The 16,177-nt window shown below is 47.5% G+C and overlaps 6 protein-coding genes and 2 non-coding genes across 12 annotated transcripts; 3 read left to right on the top strand and 5 right to left on the bottom strand.

The window, feature by feature from the left end:
- On the top strand, positions 1 to 2,965 carry FOXG_11338 (uncharacterized protein). The gene is made up of 2 exons (XM_018390937.1): positions 1 to 815; positions 872 to 2,965. Exons 1-2 carry the CDS (start codon positions 554 to 556, stop codon positions 2,704 to 2,706), a joined length of 2,097 nt encoding a protein of 698 aa, XP_018249497.1. The 5' UTR covers positions 1 to 553; the 3' UTR covers positions 2,707 to 2,965.
- A 185-nt stretch (positions 2,966 to 3,150) lies between these two features.
- On the bottom strand, positions 3,151 to 4,340 carry FOXG_11337 (uncharacterized protein). 3 transcript variants are annotated; one of them, XM_018390934.1, is made up of 4 exons: positions 4,225 to 4,340; positions 3,748 to 4,108; positions 3,577 to 3,686; positions 3,151 to 3,518 (listed from the first exon to the last, which is right to left on the bottom strand). In XM_018390934.1, exons 1-4 carry the CDS (start codon positions 4,271 to 4,273, stop codon positions 3,241 to 3,243), a joined length of 798 nt encoding a protein of 265 aa, XP_018249494.1. In that variant the 5' UTR covers positions 4,274 to 4,340; the 3' UTR covers positions 3,151 to 3,240. The 3 variants fall into 3 exon arrangements, with proteins under 3 accessions (XP_018249494.1, XP_018249495.1, XP_018249496.1); XM_018390935.1 differs by having other exon boundaries at positions 3,170 to 3,686; positions 4,225 to 4,338; XM_018390936.1 differs by lacking the exons at positions 3,151 to 3,518; positions 3,577 to 3,686 and having other exon boundaries at positions 3,691 to 4,108; positions 4,225 to 4,338.
- A 644-nt stretch (positions 4,341 to 4,984) lies between these two features.
- FOXG_11336 (uncharacterized protein) lies at positions 4,985 to 5,992 on the bottom strand. Its single transcript, XM_018390933.1, has 2 exons — positions 5,745 to 5,992; positions 4,985 to 5,691 (listed from the first exon to the last, which is right to left on the bottom strand). The coding sequence occupies exon 2, from the start codon at positions 5,656 to 5,658 to the stop codon at positions 5,323 to 5,325; it is 336 nt and encodes a 111-aa protein (XP_018249493.1). The 5' UTR covers positions 5,659 to 5,691; positions 5,745 to 5,992; the 3' UTR covers positions 4,985 to 5,322.
- A 2,128-nt stretch (positions 5,993 to 8,120) lies between these two features.
- FOXG_20514 lies at positions 8,121 to 8,232 on the bottom strand. The gene has a single exon. It is a non-coding gene; the product is annotated as a tRNA-Leu (tRNA).
- Positions 8,233 to 8,317: 85 nt separating this feature from the next.
- Positions 8,318 to 8,429, bottom strand: FOXG_20513. Its single transcript has one exon. It is a non-coding gene; the product is annotated as a tRNA-Leu (tRNA).
- Positions 8,430 to 8,543: 114 nt separating this feature from the next.
- On the top strand, positions 8,544 to 11,277 carry FOXG_20512 (uncharacterized protein). 3 transcript variants are annotated; one of them, XM_018400797.1, is made up of 3 exons: positions 8,544 to 9,888; positions 9,932 to 9,989; positions 10,038 to 11,277. In XM_018400797.1, the coding sequence occupies exon 1, from the start codon at positions 8,698 to 8,700 to the stop codon at positions 9,295 to 9,297; it is 600 nt and encodes a 199-aa protein (XP_018249492.1). In that variant the 5' UTR covers positions 8,544 to 8,697; the 3' UTR covers positions 9,298 to 9,888; positions 9,932 to 9,989; positions 10,038 to 11,277. The 3 variants fall into 3 exon arrangements, with proteins under 3 accessions (XP_018249492.1, XP_018249490.1, XP_018249491.1); XM_018400795.1 differs by having other exon boundaries at positions 9,932 to 11,277; XM_018400796.1 differs by having other exon boundaries at positions 8,544 to 9,989.
- On the bottom strand, positions 11,055 to 11,905 carry FOXG_11335 (small nuclear ribonucleoprotein F). The gene is made up of 2 exons (XM_018390932.1): positions 11,600 to 11,905; positions 11,055 to 11,540 (listed from the first exon to the last, which is right to left on the bottom strand). The coding sequence occupies exons 1-2, from the start codon at positions 11,797 to 11,799 to the stop codon at positions 11,471 to 11,473; spliced, it is 270 nt and encodes an 89-aa protein (XP_018249489.1). The 5' UTR covers positions 11,800 to 11,905; the 3' UTR covers positions 11,055 to 11,470.
- A 738-nt stretch (positions 11,906 to 12,643) lies between these two features.
- On the top strand, positions 12,644 to 15,404 carry FOXG_11334 (uncharacterized protein). The gene is made up of 2 exons (XM_018390931.1): positions 12,644 to 14,797; positions 14,859 to 15,404. Exon 1 carries the CDS (start codon positions 12,902 to 12,904, stop codon positions 14,693 to 14,695), a length of 1,794 nt encoding a protein of 597 aa, XP_018249488.1. The 5' UTR covers positions 12,644 to 12,901; the 3' UTR covers positions 14,696 to 14,797; positions 14,859 to 15,404.
- Positions 15,405 to 16,177: the final 773 nt, after the last annotated feature.

Genomic DNA, 16,177 nt, shown 5'->3' with positions numbered 1-16,177 from the left:
TTTGGAAAAGGGTGTGGTACCGCCTCCAGCGACTCATCCTCCCACACAAGGCACGATGTGCAGACACCATAGCCACTACGGCGGGCAATACTGACCCATCTCCGCAATCTGACTCGAGTCCCCAGGGAGCGAGGACCACTCTCCTCCGGACTATCAGAACGACGATTTCACGACACGTGAGAGTGAACTTGCGACGACAAATTCGCGTGAAAAACAGCAAGCGTACTCTCGTTCGAACGAAGATTCGCCATTTCGCATTCTGGATCCTAAGCAAGAGGATATAATCCATCGACTTCTATCGACCAAAGGCAACCTGTCATTCGACCAAATCTCTGGACGCCTGCGTTTCTTTGGTCCCACAGCCAACAGCCATGTTTATGCTGAATCAACAAGTCTATCATATGCACGTGAACCGCCTGAACAAATCCGAAGAGCAGAGAAGATAATCCAATCGCTGAGCTCGGAGACACACGACTATCTTGTGGATGGATTCTTCCACTACTATAATTCTGTGATTCAAATCATTGATCGAGATGCTTTCGAAGCTGACCGAATGTCAAAGTCTTCAAAGTTTTACTCTCATTTTCTTCACATCACAGTCTTGGCCATGGGGTACCGTGTGGCCGATATGGACAGAGATGATATGCGCAAGATTACACTAAGTCCACGAGAAAGTTCTCTTCATAGAGAGGCCAAGCACATGCTTGACATCGAGCTCGAGCGTCCTGGTGGTATTCCTAGTGTTCAGGCGTTATTGTTGCTTGGAGATCTTGAATGCGGTGTCGGTAGAGATAACACCGGCTGGATGTACTCTGGTGAGTCTTGATCATTATGCATGTTTTTGAAATTTCTTCCAGCTAACCGTGTCTAGGAATGGCAAATCGCCTTGCTTTTGATATTGGCCTCCACTTAGATTGCACCAGCAGCATGTCCGAACAAGACACAAAAATTCGAAATATGGTCATGCAGGCATGTGTGATCTATGACAGATATTGGGGATTGTTTCTGGGTAGGCCATTGGCTATCAAAAGCCAAGACGTTGACCTTTTATCAAACCGATTTTCCCAGCTTGCTTCTTTCGGGCTTGATGCTCCTAAGATGGATTTGACATCTGAAATTTACGAGCAGCTTATTGAGTTGATGGAATTGGCCGGACGAATCGTCGAAATACGTGATCTGAGCAACTCCAGTAAAGTGGCGGAACAGACCGGCGCATTTGCGACTAATGAAGCCGAAGAAAATAGATATCTGCAGGTCATTAATCTCGACAGGCAACTTCAAAATTGGTATAGGCGATTGCCCGACCGCATGGCATGGAAGCCGAGCAATGTCAAGACAGCTCCTTACAGTTTCTTCCTATTACATCAACAATATCACGTAACTATGATTTTACTACATCGACCATGGGCCAAATATGGCTCAATTTCGGGCGACAGTTCGAGCACGGGATCGCATCCAAGTCCTGAAAGCGACAGAAAGGCAAATTCAGAAAGCCCCGGGCACCACTTCACTGCTGAGGATTCGTCCATGTCTACTGATGACCGTCAACGCGTGGTCCATGGGAGTCGCACATCGCTGGCCCGCAGTATATGTACTCAGCAAGCGATTCGCGTGGCCCGAATATTCTGGCAGCATCGTCAAAGATTCGACGGACGAAAGATTTTTATTACGGGAATGCAGCATGCTGGTACTGCATCAATAGCGTTGATTGCTGCACTTGCCTACCAGCGCAATGAGCCAAATCGCCAGACATATATCGGCTATCTTGAAATTCTATCTGATGCTGTTGGCGATATGAGCGCTACATATCATCCGGCTAGCAGGATGGATGACTTGCTCAAGGCTGTACTTGATCAGATCCGGAGCAGCTTGACTGACGTTTCACGGTCGCGCAGCGGCAGCGCAGGACAGCAGGCCATTAGTATTGGTGCCAGTAGTGCGAGGAGCGGCGTCTCTTATGACGGCAATACATCAGTTACTGTTGTTCCTGTTAGGCGAGAAGCCGATACTGACTTCAATCAACCTCTTAAGAAAAGGCGCCCTTCTGTTCACCGACAGACCTCAGACTATGCCTCATCGAAACCGTCCTATCTCGGTATAACATCGCAACCGGCACCACCTCTATCTCTGCCGTATGGCCAACAAAGCCAATCACCGCTTGATCCAACCATGTTCCCTATGAATTTGCACAGCCAGCCGGAACAACTTGGCCTGACGTTGGTGGGGACGAACGCAGTCAATATGCATCATCCCGACCTTGCTACAGGCCACATGGTCGGTACACTCAATGCTGCGAACCTCGGTAACCCGTTACATGACAATTGGGGCCTGCCTAACATGCAGCCTTCTTTTCCACAAGGTCAATTTCATGGTGCCATAGACTGGTCTGCCGGAACTGCTGGTCTCAGTGCCAGTTCAGTGTTGAATCAGAGTGCCGCGATGTCGACTGGTATCATGTCAGGAATAGCTGCTTTCAGCTCAGCGAAGGAGCCTCCGAAGTTTGGGGGCAGTGAGGGTGGTATGCATGAGTCTTCATCCAGTAAGCTCCCTCATATTGGTACAAACTGGACGAGTACCAACGTTGGGCCCGTAGGTTCAGGGAGGATGCAGGAATATGGCCCAAATCTGGGCAAGACAACACGTCTGAATGACGTGAACAACGATGAACAGAGAAACTACTCTCTTGACTTTTTTAATTTTGGTTAGATGCTATTGCTGCGTTACTGTCTCTTCTGCAAGGTGTTCAAGGACGTTCACGTCTGGTGTGTTCTGTTGTGTTATTTTGGATGTGCAAAGTTGATTTTGCTATTTGTATCTTTGTGGGATATGAACAAGTCTGTATCTATATGAAATTGTATATTAAAGCTAGGTGTCATGAGAACGCTTTCTGCATACGTCCAATCAAAACGTTTGCTCTGGGCTTTTGCCAAACCAACAAAGCATTTCCACAATTCCCTCACTTCCATCCTTTATTCTGGTTCAGCCGAAGCACGATATCGAGATGTAAGGGAAACCATTTAATAGGGTTTTATAGATAAAGGAAGTCACAGTACGTGCTGCTTCAGAATCAAAGAGGTCAAATGAAATCAACATCAGTAAGGCAAACATAGCTAATCATGACTTAGACGAAATAGTAGTTCAGAGTCTACATTTATACGCATGCATGATTCAGATGATTCAATTCCAGTTAGAGGGTATATGTTACAGATCTTGGTCTGGCGACTACCAGACTACGAGCGTCTAGTTACTGGTAAACCCCCCGTCACAGATCATACTGGCACCTTGCATGTAACTATTCATGGGAGAAGCCAACAGGACTATGGCATCTGCCACCTCCTCCATAGTGGCGAGCCGCTTCAAAGGAGTTCTTGACAAGTCCACTGCGAGTGGTGAGGCCGGACCACGACTCATAATATTCGTCAATAGAGGTGTCTCGACATAGCCTGGACAGATGGCATTGATACGGATGCCTAAAGGCCCGTACGAGTTTGCGTCAGCCTTGGTCAAGCCAATGATGCCTAGCAGTCTATCAGTACTTGAACGGACTGTGGTCAGCAGAGGCATTGCACAACGTACCATGCTTGGCAGTTGTATAGGCAGTATGGTCTTGGTTGTTTGGTGCCACAACAGCAAACATACTTCCCACGTTGATGATTCTTCCACGGCCAATCCGAGGTCCCAAATCTCTATGAAAGGATTTAGCTCTTCAACCATTTCGATTCATTGTATCTTGGTGCCCAGACGTACTCTTGATTTACCATGACATCGAGCTCTTCTTTCTGACATCTATACACACCCTGCAAATTCACATCGAGAATTCCAAGCCATTCATCGTCTTCCAGCTCATGCGTCTTTCGACCACTGCCACTAATACCGGCGTTGTTCACAGCAATGTCCAGTCGACCAAACTCGCCGATTATCTTGGCAATGCCTTCCTTGACCTGCGTGGAGTCGCGAACATCGAGATGCACCGGTAGAATATGGACATGGGGAAACTGTTTCTTCAAAGATCCGGCAGATATAGAAAGTGCGTCTTGGTTGATGTCGGCCAATGCTAGCTTTGTGACTCCATGTTGGGCAAAGGCAATGGCCGTCTGTTGTCCAATACCTAAAGACGATCAAACAATGCACTAAATGAGTAGCTCCGAGTCCGTCTCGGCCACGGTACGCGATGGCGTATAGTGAAATGCGGGGCGATGGTACTGAGCAAATAGCGGGACGTACCGGAGGCTGCGCCTGTGATGAAGGCGGATCCACGAAGTAAGACTGTCATTCTGGTGGAGTTGATGTGGTGTTGATTACAAGTGTCCTGACTCGCAGAAGGTGGTGCGACTATAGAGAGGAGAGAAAGCAGAATAGCCTTATCTCACCACTTGACTTGGTCTTTTAGCGCTGCGGCCACGATATCTCGGAAAAGGTGTCGGCCCATGGCACTTCTGTGAACACTGTTCGTGTACCAGGGTATCCACAAAGACTCAACTGGGGTCGGTCGTTAGATTGAAGCCATCGAGCCAGGATGTGTCGCAGCAAGGTTCCACTCATCACGACATGCTTTGAGCCTCATGAACATTACATAGAGGCCGTGAAGTATCTCCCAAGGCAGACATGTTTTTAACGGGAGATACAGAGTTTGGAGACTGATACATAATGAATGTGGCGTAAGGATACCAGGAATATCGACCCGTAAACCCGATTCTTATCACTATCGGTACAATTGACACGATATGGACAGGCACTGTCGTATCGCGTCGCCACGATCGATATGTATTGTGATGATCTCTCTCGGGTCTCGTTTTGATATCAAGCAGTATTATATGTTACGCGGAAACGACGCGAGTAGTCGATGGGGGTTGTCACACAAAGTCTGTAGTGTATCAACTTGGTCTGCCTACATACGGCATGGACCGGGCAGATGGCGGCAGCACGGTCAATTGATCGTGAAAAGGATGACGACACTTATCTAGGCGCGAGGAGTTAATAAAGGTGCGGTATTAAATCCTGGCATGGTAAACGATGAAATGCTATTTGGGGCAATCTACAGGTTGAGTTCAAAACTAATGCCAAGAACAGGACAATGAGATTGAAAACACGTGGGATGTGATGGAGACCTCAATGACCTTTACGCATTATGAGAAACGCGAAGCATCACCAAGACGCAAGTCACCATGAGGTAAAAAAGAGTTCATATCAAGATAAGATCATTGAATTCATGTATGGGTTTTCGTGAACGATGTGTCATCTACCCGGGGTATGCTAATGATAATGTACAAAGGAAAGACCCGCTCCCGGTAAAGGCTGGTCGCAGACAGATGAAATATGTTCTTAGGGCTTGTTCTCGCCATTGAATCGAGCGATACCACTTCGAATGCCCTTGTCGACTGACTTGGCCATCTTTTCAAGAGGAAGACGGTCCTCAACACGTTGGACCATTCTGGACACAGGAGGCTCGATGCGCTGGACGCCCTTCTCCATGGGAGGAATGAAGTAGCTGACGTTCCTCTCCCACCGTGGAGCCCACTTGTTGGTCTGGTTGGAAAGACGCTCCTCAGCGCCAGGCATGACGAGATAGAGGGGTGTCAAAACGCCAACACCGGCCGCACCCATGCAGAAGATCTCTGAGGGTTTGGCAGCGGGAAGCTTGGGAACGCGGACAGGCATGTTGTGTATCTGTGGTGGAGGGAGTTTAGGTGTCTAGCACTGAGTGTCAGGTAGAGCTCGGTGGTACTTTCGGGGAGTTTACTAACTGCTGATTGATCCAGTCGACGTGTTCGACCGGATTTGATGGTTTCGTAAGAGGAGTGTGAAAAAGGTGTTGGAGTTGTCAGGAGGATGTGGAGGCGGTACCAATAAAGTTGAAGTTGATGGGTGTTTGAAGAATTGATTCAATTGGGATGAAAGGGACAGAAAACAGAAACGAGGAGGAAACGGCTACTCACTCTATTATATACGTGCAACCATGATTGAATGACTGCTCGTACAAGATCGAGCGGGGTAACAGCGCTTGGATGATCAACCTGCACGGTAGGGAGGCTGCGACATCCAAACGAGGAGACAAGCAAATGGTCATGGTGAAGGTATGAGAACTGACGGGGCGATACTTGTCCGTGTAAGCATGAATCGCTGTAGCTGGCGGTACATAGTAAGACAAATACTGTGCTGACCGACAAGGTTACACTTGAATGCGGATGGCTTGCAATCTCCCCCCAACCTCAAACTCTCCTGCAGGCCGAGACAGATGATGATTCGCCGCTCCTTAGGTCAATGCCCTCATTACGTCGAGCCTCGACCCTCGTGACTTGATAGCTCGCTGCTCACGGTTTGGTCAAGGCGGTTCTGAAAACAGTCAAGTACCTATCGGGAGGCGCAGGGCAGGCAGCCTAGGCGGAGAGATGCGTGCGACAAGGGGAACTCCCCCGCGTCTAACGACAATGACCTCTGAGGCGTTCAATGGCGTGGCAACCTTCAAATGGGAGAGCAGGGGGCGATCCAGGAGATTGAGGTCCTGCTGCGGGAGGGTCGCTGCGAGTCGAGATTCAGCTGTTCTAAGCGAGATGGTGGCTTGTTGATTTGGTTGTCTTGTAGCAAGATGTGCAGTGTCATCCCGGATTGAGAGAAATGGCAGCGAAGCAATCCTCGAAATTGATCTAGATGTTTCGGTTTTTGATCAGACTTCCAACATGATCAAATACAGTACCTCGCTGTGAAGATTGCGCTTCTTGATCCAGCGAAATGGTTACGTAGTAGTAGAATACAGGGAAATGTGACTACGTGGTTTTTGCAGGGAGGCAAATCAAATGAAATCAAATCAAAGAAATTGGAGCCGACACTGGGTGACTGAAACTCCATAACCCCGCCGGTTAAGGCAAGCAGGAAGTGGCATGTTTTCTACGCAGTAAAATCAACAAATGCGACCCTGCTTCGTTTCGTGTGTTGCGTAAAATGCAAGTGTCAGCCCAGTATTCAGAAACAATTGATCAAGAGGGATAAGAATCTCATGTTTAGTGCATCACAGTCATGAAGTGGGTAGTAGTACGCAGCTTTGCCATCTCAATTTCAATAATCTCAACAGCACCTAAGGTACCACCAAAACAACAATGTGCGGCACAGTTACTGAAAACAGAGGGCAGATGCAGGAGCCAGGCAGGGAAACGGTGTCTGGTCGCCTGCTCCTTTCGCTCGTCTATGCAGGATGACTTGTCGGTGACATTCCTTGCAAGTACTTCTGTCGTGGATTTCAAACCCTCTCTCCCCCCCTACAACTTACGGCGATTCATTGCACTCTTACAAGTCGCGTGCCGTCCATTAATCACTGGCGCTAGCATGCAGAGGGTCCTCGAGCCCCCTGAAGCATCTCCACTAAGCCCGCTAAAGACCCGCTTCCCCAGATTCGCGGCACTTAGGAACGGCGGCCCCAGCTCTCACCCCCGCTTCCAGAGACCCACTGTTGAGCTTCCCCGGAGTCAGCCAACATTGCTCGCGCAAGCATTTGCCACCTGTAAATGCCCTGAGAACAAGGTTAATTTTCAGGAGTTTTCAGAGGATTACCGCCTGAATTCTCCAATTCAGGCATTATGTTACACACCACGAGCAGTCTTCTGTGAACTTCATCCTTGAATACCTCTTTGATATGTTCTCTTCTTGTCTCTTGCGTGGGCTTGATTTTTATCGCTGGGTACTCTTATCAACTTAGACACCGACATAACAACTGTGTTCTGTATGTTTGATTGTAATACCGCAGCTAAAGCAACAGCGAGGAGCCAGACATGATAGCTTTCGTGGCCTCCAGCCGTTGACAGGGGGAGTCGAGAGCATGAAGAAAAGGTCGAGGCATTTCATAATTCATTATCGATGTAATTGCATATAGATAATGAGGCAACTAGGACTATAATAATATGTTCTTTTATATATTATTTATAATAGGATATAACTCTAATTTTATAATATAATTATAATCTTAGGGAATTTTATAATTTTAAATATTACTTATATTTATTAAAAGTAAAACTATTAAGTATTTTTAGTATCTTATTGTATATTTAGTAATTATAGGAAATAATAATTTTATTTGTAAATACTATTTAGACACTATAAGATGATGAAAAAAGTAAAAAGTAATTCTTTGTCAAGATTGGGATTCGAACCCAAGAATCTTTCGATACTGCAAAACGCCCTAGTTAACTAGGGAAGACCTAGTCTTGAGTGCAGCGCCTTAGACCACTCGGCCATCTTGACTTAATTGATGTAGAAACTGCAGTAAATAGTATATATTCATGATGATGTGATACCATGGCCTAGATGATAAAAAAAATTAACTTCTTGTCAAGGTTGGGATTCGAACCCAAGAATCTTTCGATACTGCAAAACGCCCCAGTTAACTGGGTAAGACCGTATCTTGAGTGCAGCGCCTTAGACCACTCGGCCACCTTGACTTTGGTTGTAAAATTTTGTCGCAAAAGGTGTACATATCAGTAATCTCACTGTCTACCTATGATGTTTTTAAACCTGGCTTTTTTCCTCCCATTCTTTCTTTCTCAAGAATTTAAATATAATTTTAAGCCTCATTCAACTCTTCACCTTATAAAAGTTAATCACCTCCTCCCCTTGTCCATCTTGTGACTACACACTTGCTCCACGATTTCAAGTCGCCAGGGCATTCTTTACTTTGTTTGCAAATGGCGTAACAGCATCAAGTCGCCAATGTCATTAACCATTATGGGCAGTTTTTCGTCTCGGAGAAGGTCCGCCAGCTTTTCTGGAGGAGCAATACAACAGCGCAAGAAGATAATTACCCGATGCAGAAGCTACTCCATGTCTTCTCTAGGAGATGGGCGTATTCCTCAGCAGCTTCTACGAACCCAACTTGGCTTGGCAACAGATATTGATGAACTAATTGCCTATAGAATCCTTTCATATGGAGAGGATGACGGGGTCGGAACCGCCATGCGCGACTGGCTCAATCACCCAATGCTAACAAGTGACGATCAGCTAGCAAAGATCATCAAGATCGAGCAATGCACAAAATTGTCCCCGAAGCTTGAAGCAGGCTCCGTTGCGTATTTCAGATCGTGGCCGATGGAAGCCAGGCAGTTTCAGCAAACAATTGAGGAGCTTCGACTACACGGGTACGAGAGCAGCGTACAAGATTGGATATTTTTCCTCAGATGCAGTGATCCCACCACCCGGATCACTGTCCGCTTAGTTGGATCAACATCCGCGCCAATAAACCCATTCAAACGGGTGCAGAAAAATGCAGAACGGCCAGTCACTCCTTGGAATTTTTCTCTATATACTACATAAGCGATATCCTGAGATTGCTTCTCTTCACAAGGTTTTCACAATCCACGGAAGCTTTGTGCCAGATTTCAGCAAATTGAGCGGCCAACAGAACATGTTGTCTCAGCGGTTTCACAATTCTCTCACTGATCAAACCGAACGCTGCCTTATCGCTTTTTTCGGGTTTCGTGCCCTCCTTAATCGTCAACGTGGGGGAAAGCATGCGAGTCATAAGCGTCGATGACGATGAAGACCGTGTCTTCATGCGATGCAAAACGAGCCTCTGGACAAAAGCCAACAGCTGCCTTACCACGCCAACACACGACGTCCATTCCCACATCAATCTTCTTTTCGCTGGGTGGTAGGATTATACCCGCGAAGAGGTTTTGAGTGAGGCAGAGAAGGTGAAGGAGGCGAACCGCGAGACATATATCACTGGTGTCTCCGCCCAGGCTGTGGCTAAGTCCTGGCTTAATGGCTATTCAGTACTCGCTCTGTGCGGACAAGAACCACCTATTAGCAGTATCAACGATGGTGCCGGCATACTGAGTGGCATCCGGGCTACTAGCAGCTTGGTTAGAAGTGTGCTGACTTCAATGGTTGCAATGGAAACGGGTGTGTGCGATGCTTCTATCACGTCTCTGGCTAATCTCTTCAGCTTCAATCAACTTTTCAACTGGCCACAGCTGGCTCCCAAGCACAAGCAACGATCAGGGGTACGAATTTCTGAAACTATGGCCGCTGTATTACTGATGCAACTCTAGGACTTGTTTGATAGTTGGCTGCAAACAATTCGACCGTTGATTGTGGCTAGTCTTGGACAGCATGTTTACGCTTGGGTCTGCCAACCATCTCGGCGGCAAACTCTACCTAAATCGTATATTTATGAGACCGCCCAAAATCAAATTACTAATATTGTAGTCTTCTAAACGAAGTGGGTATCCCTCATTTGGCACAAATTCTAAACAGCACCTACGACGCCATCATAATTCCCATCTTCATCCTGGTAGTTTCGCGAGAAATCTAAGCATATCGAGCCTAGACCAGGTCTTCTGGTACCCGTGGGTTGCCACATGGGTCTACATGGACACTGCAATTCGTCTGCTTATGAGCCATGATATTTCATATGCATCACGCCAGGCTTTGTATATCGAACTCCACATCCAAGTAGAGGCAGCTTTGAAAAACGCAGGATACTTCGAGAGTCTACAGGTTGCAAAAGCTGAGTTTGCTTACACAAAGAAGATAAATACCTCGGAGCTAATGATTTGCAAGAGCGTAGCGTCAGAGACTTGGTCAGCCGCAACAGAAGAGCATGCACTCCCTTCATTCAGTATCCCAGTAGACAGAAGAGCTGTGCTAGGTCACCACCTCTCTTACAGTGCCCTCTCCGATCAGGGTATATCTCAACCGATGTTTGAATCAACAGAAGATGACTCAAAGAAAAGACCTCGAGACATGTTCGAAGAAAACGAACGGTTTGGCGACCCAAGGGCAAACTTAACGTCAAATAACTGGGGTCCCTCGGGCAAGACGCTGAAAAGATGGATGGAAGGGTGACTTGAGAAGTTTCAACGAAGAGTTTCCCAAATGCGTTCATTCATTCTAGTATGCTGTCATCAACAGCTACATAAAAAACTTGCCGAAGTTTCTGCTCGAGCGGTCCTGGACTGGTTCCAGCTCCTCTGTACGGCCAGAATCTACCCTAGATGCGAAAGGCGCTTATCGAAAAAATGTGCTGTTTTCACTTGGTCCTAAACAAGCAGGGATTCTGAATGTTCGCTGACATTGGTGTGGGCATTGTTTGGGGAAGTACTAGGGGCATTGGGTTGCTTGCAGAAGAGGGCGAAGCTAAACGCTGGCCAACACACTCATAGACCTGTTTCTTGGTACACCATGGTAATCTTCATAGTTTGTGATTAGATTATAACTATAGCAAACATTGCCAAACTGTGGGCCGTCATGGACCGTCCGCCTGAAGCTTAAGATCTAGGTTTTGAAAACAACTCGATAAGTGCTACCTCGTGGCGAGCCATGTGTAGATACATGGTTTACGTAGGCTTGATGATAGTTGAAGAGGCGGTGTCGTGTCGATCCCCCGGGAATTAGATTCGTATCAGACCCAAAGCTCAACAAACTTCAAGAGCATCGTGTCTTATTCCTCTCCTTCTCACAATTCCTTCACTGCTGACGCAGATTAACCGGTCATAGCGGCATCAGCGTCGCTTCCTGCATCTGCACCGCGCACCCACAACACATTATTGCACCTGTATTTCGTGGTTTAGCACCGCGTGTCTGAAAAGGGAGGATGGGCAAAAATTCATACCTAATCAATACTTGGCCCAGTGATCCAGTAGGCTTGTCTTCGATGTACTCTTCGGTGCCGGAAAGCTGAATGTTCATGTAGCTGTCGATGGAAACCAGCGTTCCCTTGTACTCAACCTCGCCCCATTTTAGACGGACAAGAACTGGGTTCCCGACAAGCTTCTCCAGCATGGGGCGAGGATTAAGGTGGACGAAGCTCATCTTGAGTGGTTGTGATGAGTTTGGGGGTCGAATTTGAGGTTGATGAGTGAGCTTTCTGGTGGCTGCGAAAGGACAGGCGCGTCAAGCGTATTGGGTTTAGCACTGCGTGCCTGAGGAGAAAATTTGCCATACTCGGCCGGCTTTTCTTCGGTAAACTCGTAGGTGCTGGGCTTAACTGTCCATTGGGTATGGTACTGTCCAATTCGCCCTGACACTCTTTTGAACGAGGTAGAACATCAGAAGTAGATGGATGAACTGCCGGATTCTTCAAAGCTTGTATTCTGCCACAAGCCATTCAGAACATCCGATTATCATCGAGGTCAAGTCTTTGAGGCCGACAATATCCGTGCATTTCTGTTGCTTGATGAGCAATAAAAGCATCGCTTGATTAAGTCAAATTGGAACAGCAGTAAAGAAAACATGTCATTAGCAAACACATATTTGTGTGCTTGGTGCAACCTTGGAATGCTACAATATCTTATTGCTACGGTCCTTACTATTGATGTTGCACATTCCCTCGCTCTAGAGACGAGGAAACTAAAGGATTCATTCAGTCTTGGTATTCTCTGGAAGTTTCGGTGATGTCAAATCAGGCAGGTTGAATGTCGAGCATGGTGTTCAGGTGGTTGCATCAAGCTCCCGATGGAAGCGATCGAGCCAAGTAACTTTTACTTTGTGCTGTACCTAGCAGATAGCAGAGTTTCGTTTTGGGAGATGGGGCTGAAAAGGTATCGACTACTTGCGCTGTCTTGATGCATGTGGATCGCTGACCCCACTGACCCAAGCCTCAAGGAGCTTGGCGTACCGGGAGAGACATTCACCGGCCCCGATTGTCATACAACAACCGAACAACCCAACCTGGAGGCACTTGACTGTTCGCCGTCTTCAATGTTTTCCTTGAAACTATACAATTACCTTTCTCCTCGCCAGCGGATGTCTGTTGACGCTTGCAGTGACGGCTAACACAGCTGAAGACTACTCGTGATTGATCATTTTAAGACTCCATCTTCTGCCATTCACTGTTTACCTTTCTGCAGCACCGCCATAAAGCTCTGCAGGAGCTACGTCACGACTGTAAAACTCCTCTTGACAATCCACAATCATGGCTGAGTTCGCCAATTTCGACGGAACACCCAGTAGCTTGGGCAGCGAGACGAGCAAGCGAAAAGCTGCCATCCTCGACAGGCATCTCCCAGATGGCTACTCCGCCGAGCCCGACGTTGCCTTTGGTCCAGCCAACCCTTCTGCTTCGGGGTCTGCCAGCAATGACAACAACGACACTACAGGAGACCCCGTCGAATCTTCGCTCCTTTTGCAAGGAGGCGACATGCATCGCGACATGTTCAAGATCAAGGCTCGAGCCAACTCCCTCCGCCGCGCTGCCACCTTTTCCCACCACACACCTCCCCCCCTCGCTGCCGAAGACGAATTGAGCCACTCCGAACAGCGAGAGCCCGGCGGCTTTCGACGATACCACCTTCAACGCCGTGCCCGACAGAGACGCATGAGTGGCTACACAATTGTCGCCAAGAACTTTGTCGATTTCCTCGATCTATATGGAAGCTTTGCCGGCGAAGATCTCGAAGATGCTGATAGCGAGGACGAGTCTGCCATTGACGATCGAGAAGACGGCGATGTGGAACAGCCACCTGAACTTCGACCTCTCCTTGGCAGAAGACGAAGCACTAAACGAATGCGCAAGACGGGCGACGCTACAACCACAAAGACGTTTTTCACCCTCATCAAGGCTTTCATCGGAACTGGAATCATGTTCTTGCCTAAGGCGTTCCGCAACGGTGGCATCCTGTTCTCGTCAATCACCCTCATTGTATTGTCCCTTGTCAACTGCGGATGTTTCCGTCTGCTTCTTGACTGTCGACAGATTTACGGAGGCGGTTATGGAGAACTAGGTGAAGCCATTGTTGGACCTCGATTCAGAAGTCTCGTTCTCGCTTCGATTGCCATCTCCCAGCTTGGATTTGTATGCGCTGGTCTCATCTTTACAGCTGAGAACCTCTATGCATTTCTTGACGCCGTGACCGCCAACCACCGCGAGTTCATGTTCAATGTACCCAGTTTGATTGCTTTGCAGTTGGTCGCCCTTGTTCCTCTTGCCCTGATCCGAAACATCTCAAAACTTGGACCCGCCGCCCTCCTCGCTGATGTCTTTATCTTGATTGGAATTGTGTACATCTGGTACTACGACATTGCGGCCCTTTCTCAGCGTGGCATGGACTCGACTGTGAAGCTGTTCAACCCAAGAGATTTCACTTTGACCATTGGCTCAGGTATCTTCACTTTTGAAGGAATTGGACTTATTCTGCCCATTCAGTCAAGCATGAAGAGACCCGAGCACTTCCCTAACCTCCTTTACTTGGTCATGTTTATCATCACGATCATCTTCACCTCTGTGGGAGCACTCTGCTATGCGACTTTTGGCGAGGACACCAAGATTCAAGTCATTTCCAACTTTCCTCAGGATTCTCCTCTTGTCAACGCAGTCCAGTTCCTGTATTCGATTGCCGTTCTCGCTGGAGATCCTGTCCAGCTTTTCCCAGCTGCCCGTATCATCGAGACCTCAGTTTTTGGTGAGCGTGCAACTGGCAAGAAGAGTGCTGCGATCAAGTGGAAGAAGAATGCTCTCAGAACCCTTCTTGTAGGCGTATGCGTGGGTATCAGTATAGTTGGTGCCAGTGACTTGGATAAGTTTGTGGCGTTGATTGGCAGCTTTGCCTGTGTTCCCTTGGTCTACATCTACCCAGCGTACTTGCACTACAAGGGAGCTGCTCAGACAACCAGGGCCAAGGTCATTGACATTGTTGTCATGGTTGTTGGCTTCATCGCCATGGTCTACACCACGCTGGTCACTGTTTACCAGTGGATCGACAGTGCTTAGAAGACGACAACCCCATCTGCGGTGGAAATGAAACAAGGCATAAGACTGGTGCAAGGCAACTTCAAAAGGCTAACGCTAAAGGTTTTGGGAGTCATACATGTGGTTAGAGGCTATCTCGTTCATATGTTTCTGTTTTTGAGCATTTTGTTGACGGCTGACGAAGGCCTCATTGGAGGTCGTGACAGAGGACACGCGAACCGAGGCGACACAAAAACAGCATACTGCCATGCTTGGAGGTTTGGAAAAAGGCGTTAATGCATCCTCTTGATTTTGCGATTTAACTCAGATTGTTGGCAGTTCTCATGATAATTTAGATGCCGGTCACTCCTTTGCTTCGTTGACGATCCATGTCCTGCTGTAAAAGCTTACCGTATCTAGGCCTCAAATGTTCTCAGTTCCTGGTAATATAAAGTGCATTAACTCACAGATGGTCCTTGTTCCCCAGTCAGCTATCATGGTGTGCATTGGTAGGTAGAATATCGGGTCTCTGTCAGAACAGGCGGTCGTCCATAGATGGGAACCTGATGCAAGGTCTAGGAAAAGCCAATCTCAGTATTAATTTGGACTTCTTCAGGAATACATCCAGCGGCAGATCAGCTGGCTTCAGAGCTCTAGGATACTGCGCATGGGAGTCATGATGGGCCATTGCTGGATTCTGTGGCTCACGTGTACGACAAATTTAAGCCAGGTAACCTTCATGCATGGCCACTACTTCAAATCCAAGGAGTCAGATGCTTGTAGACTTTCTGTCTAATCTTGGGGATTTGTGATCGAATTCGATGTACAATGCTTATAGTCGCATCATGAAGATTTCGGGGTTCCCATATTAGGCAATCAAGTAGTTATGCCAGCTGGCATCCCGAGCATTGTCCACAAGGTCTCGTTCCCAAATGCAAGAAACTCTTTTCGGCAATTTTAGGAACAAGTATTAATTGATAGAACCAGCACGCGGGGGCGTTCTATCCCACTCACTTTCCATCATATGCTCCTCCAAGTATGTAAATATTGTTCCACGCAAGAACCATTGACACTACCTTCGACAACCAATATCATCTGCGCTAGTTGTTTCCGGCTTGTTTTGAGAAATACCAATTGGGTGTCTACCGGGATCGAAATCTCGATCAGATTTGCCCCTCTTTGTTGAGATAATACTGATATATTAGTTGTGTTTCTAGATATGTCCACGTTATGTATCATCGATGATGGAATAACCAAGATTTTCGTCACAAACTAATGAACCTTGTGTAGATCTATTTTGAGCAAGGCAAATCACAGTATTGATATCTGCCTCGGTGCAATCCACACCGAGGAAGCGAAACGAAGAGGGCCTCGTTCTACGGGATTCCTCTTTTCAACGATACCTCGTGACGCGGTGTAGCACCGGTATCCATATAGAGGCCGGCCGTGACCAGCGCATATCCAGGCGATCTGGAGGGTACAAGGCCTCAGATTGACCCTCGTTCATTCGATGGCCAGAGCTGA

Source organism: Fusarium oxysporum, chromosome 1 (assembly GCF_000149955.1).
Source record: "Fusarium oxysporum f. sp. lycopersici 4287 chromosome 1, whole genome shotgun sequence".
Lineage (NCBI taxonomy): Eukaryota > Fungi > Ascomycota > Sordariomycetes > Hypocreales > Nectriaceae > Fusarium > Fusarium oxysporum.
This window is presented reverse-complemented; position numbering and strand designations above follow the sequence as displayed.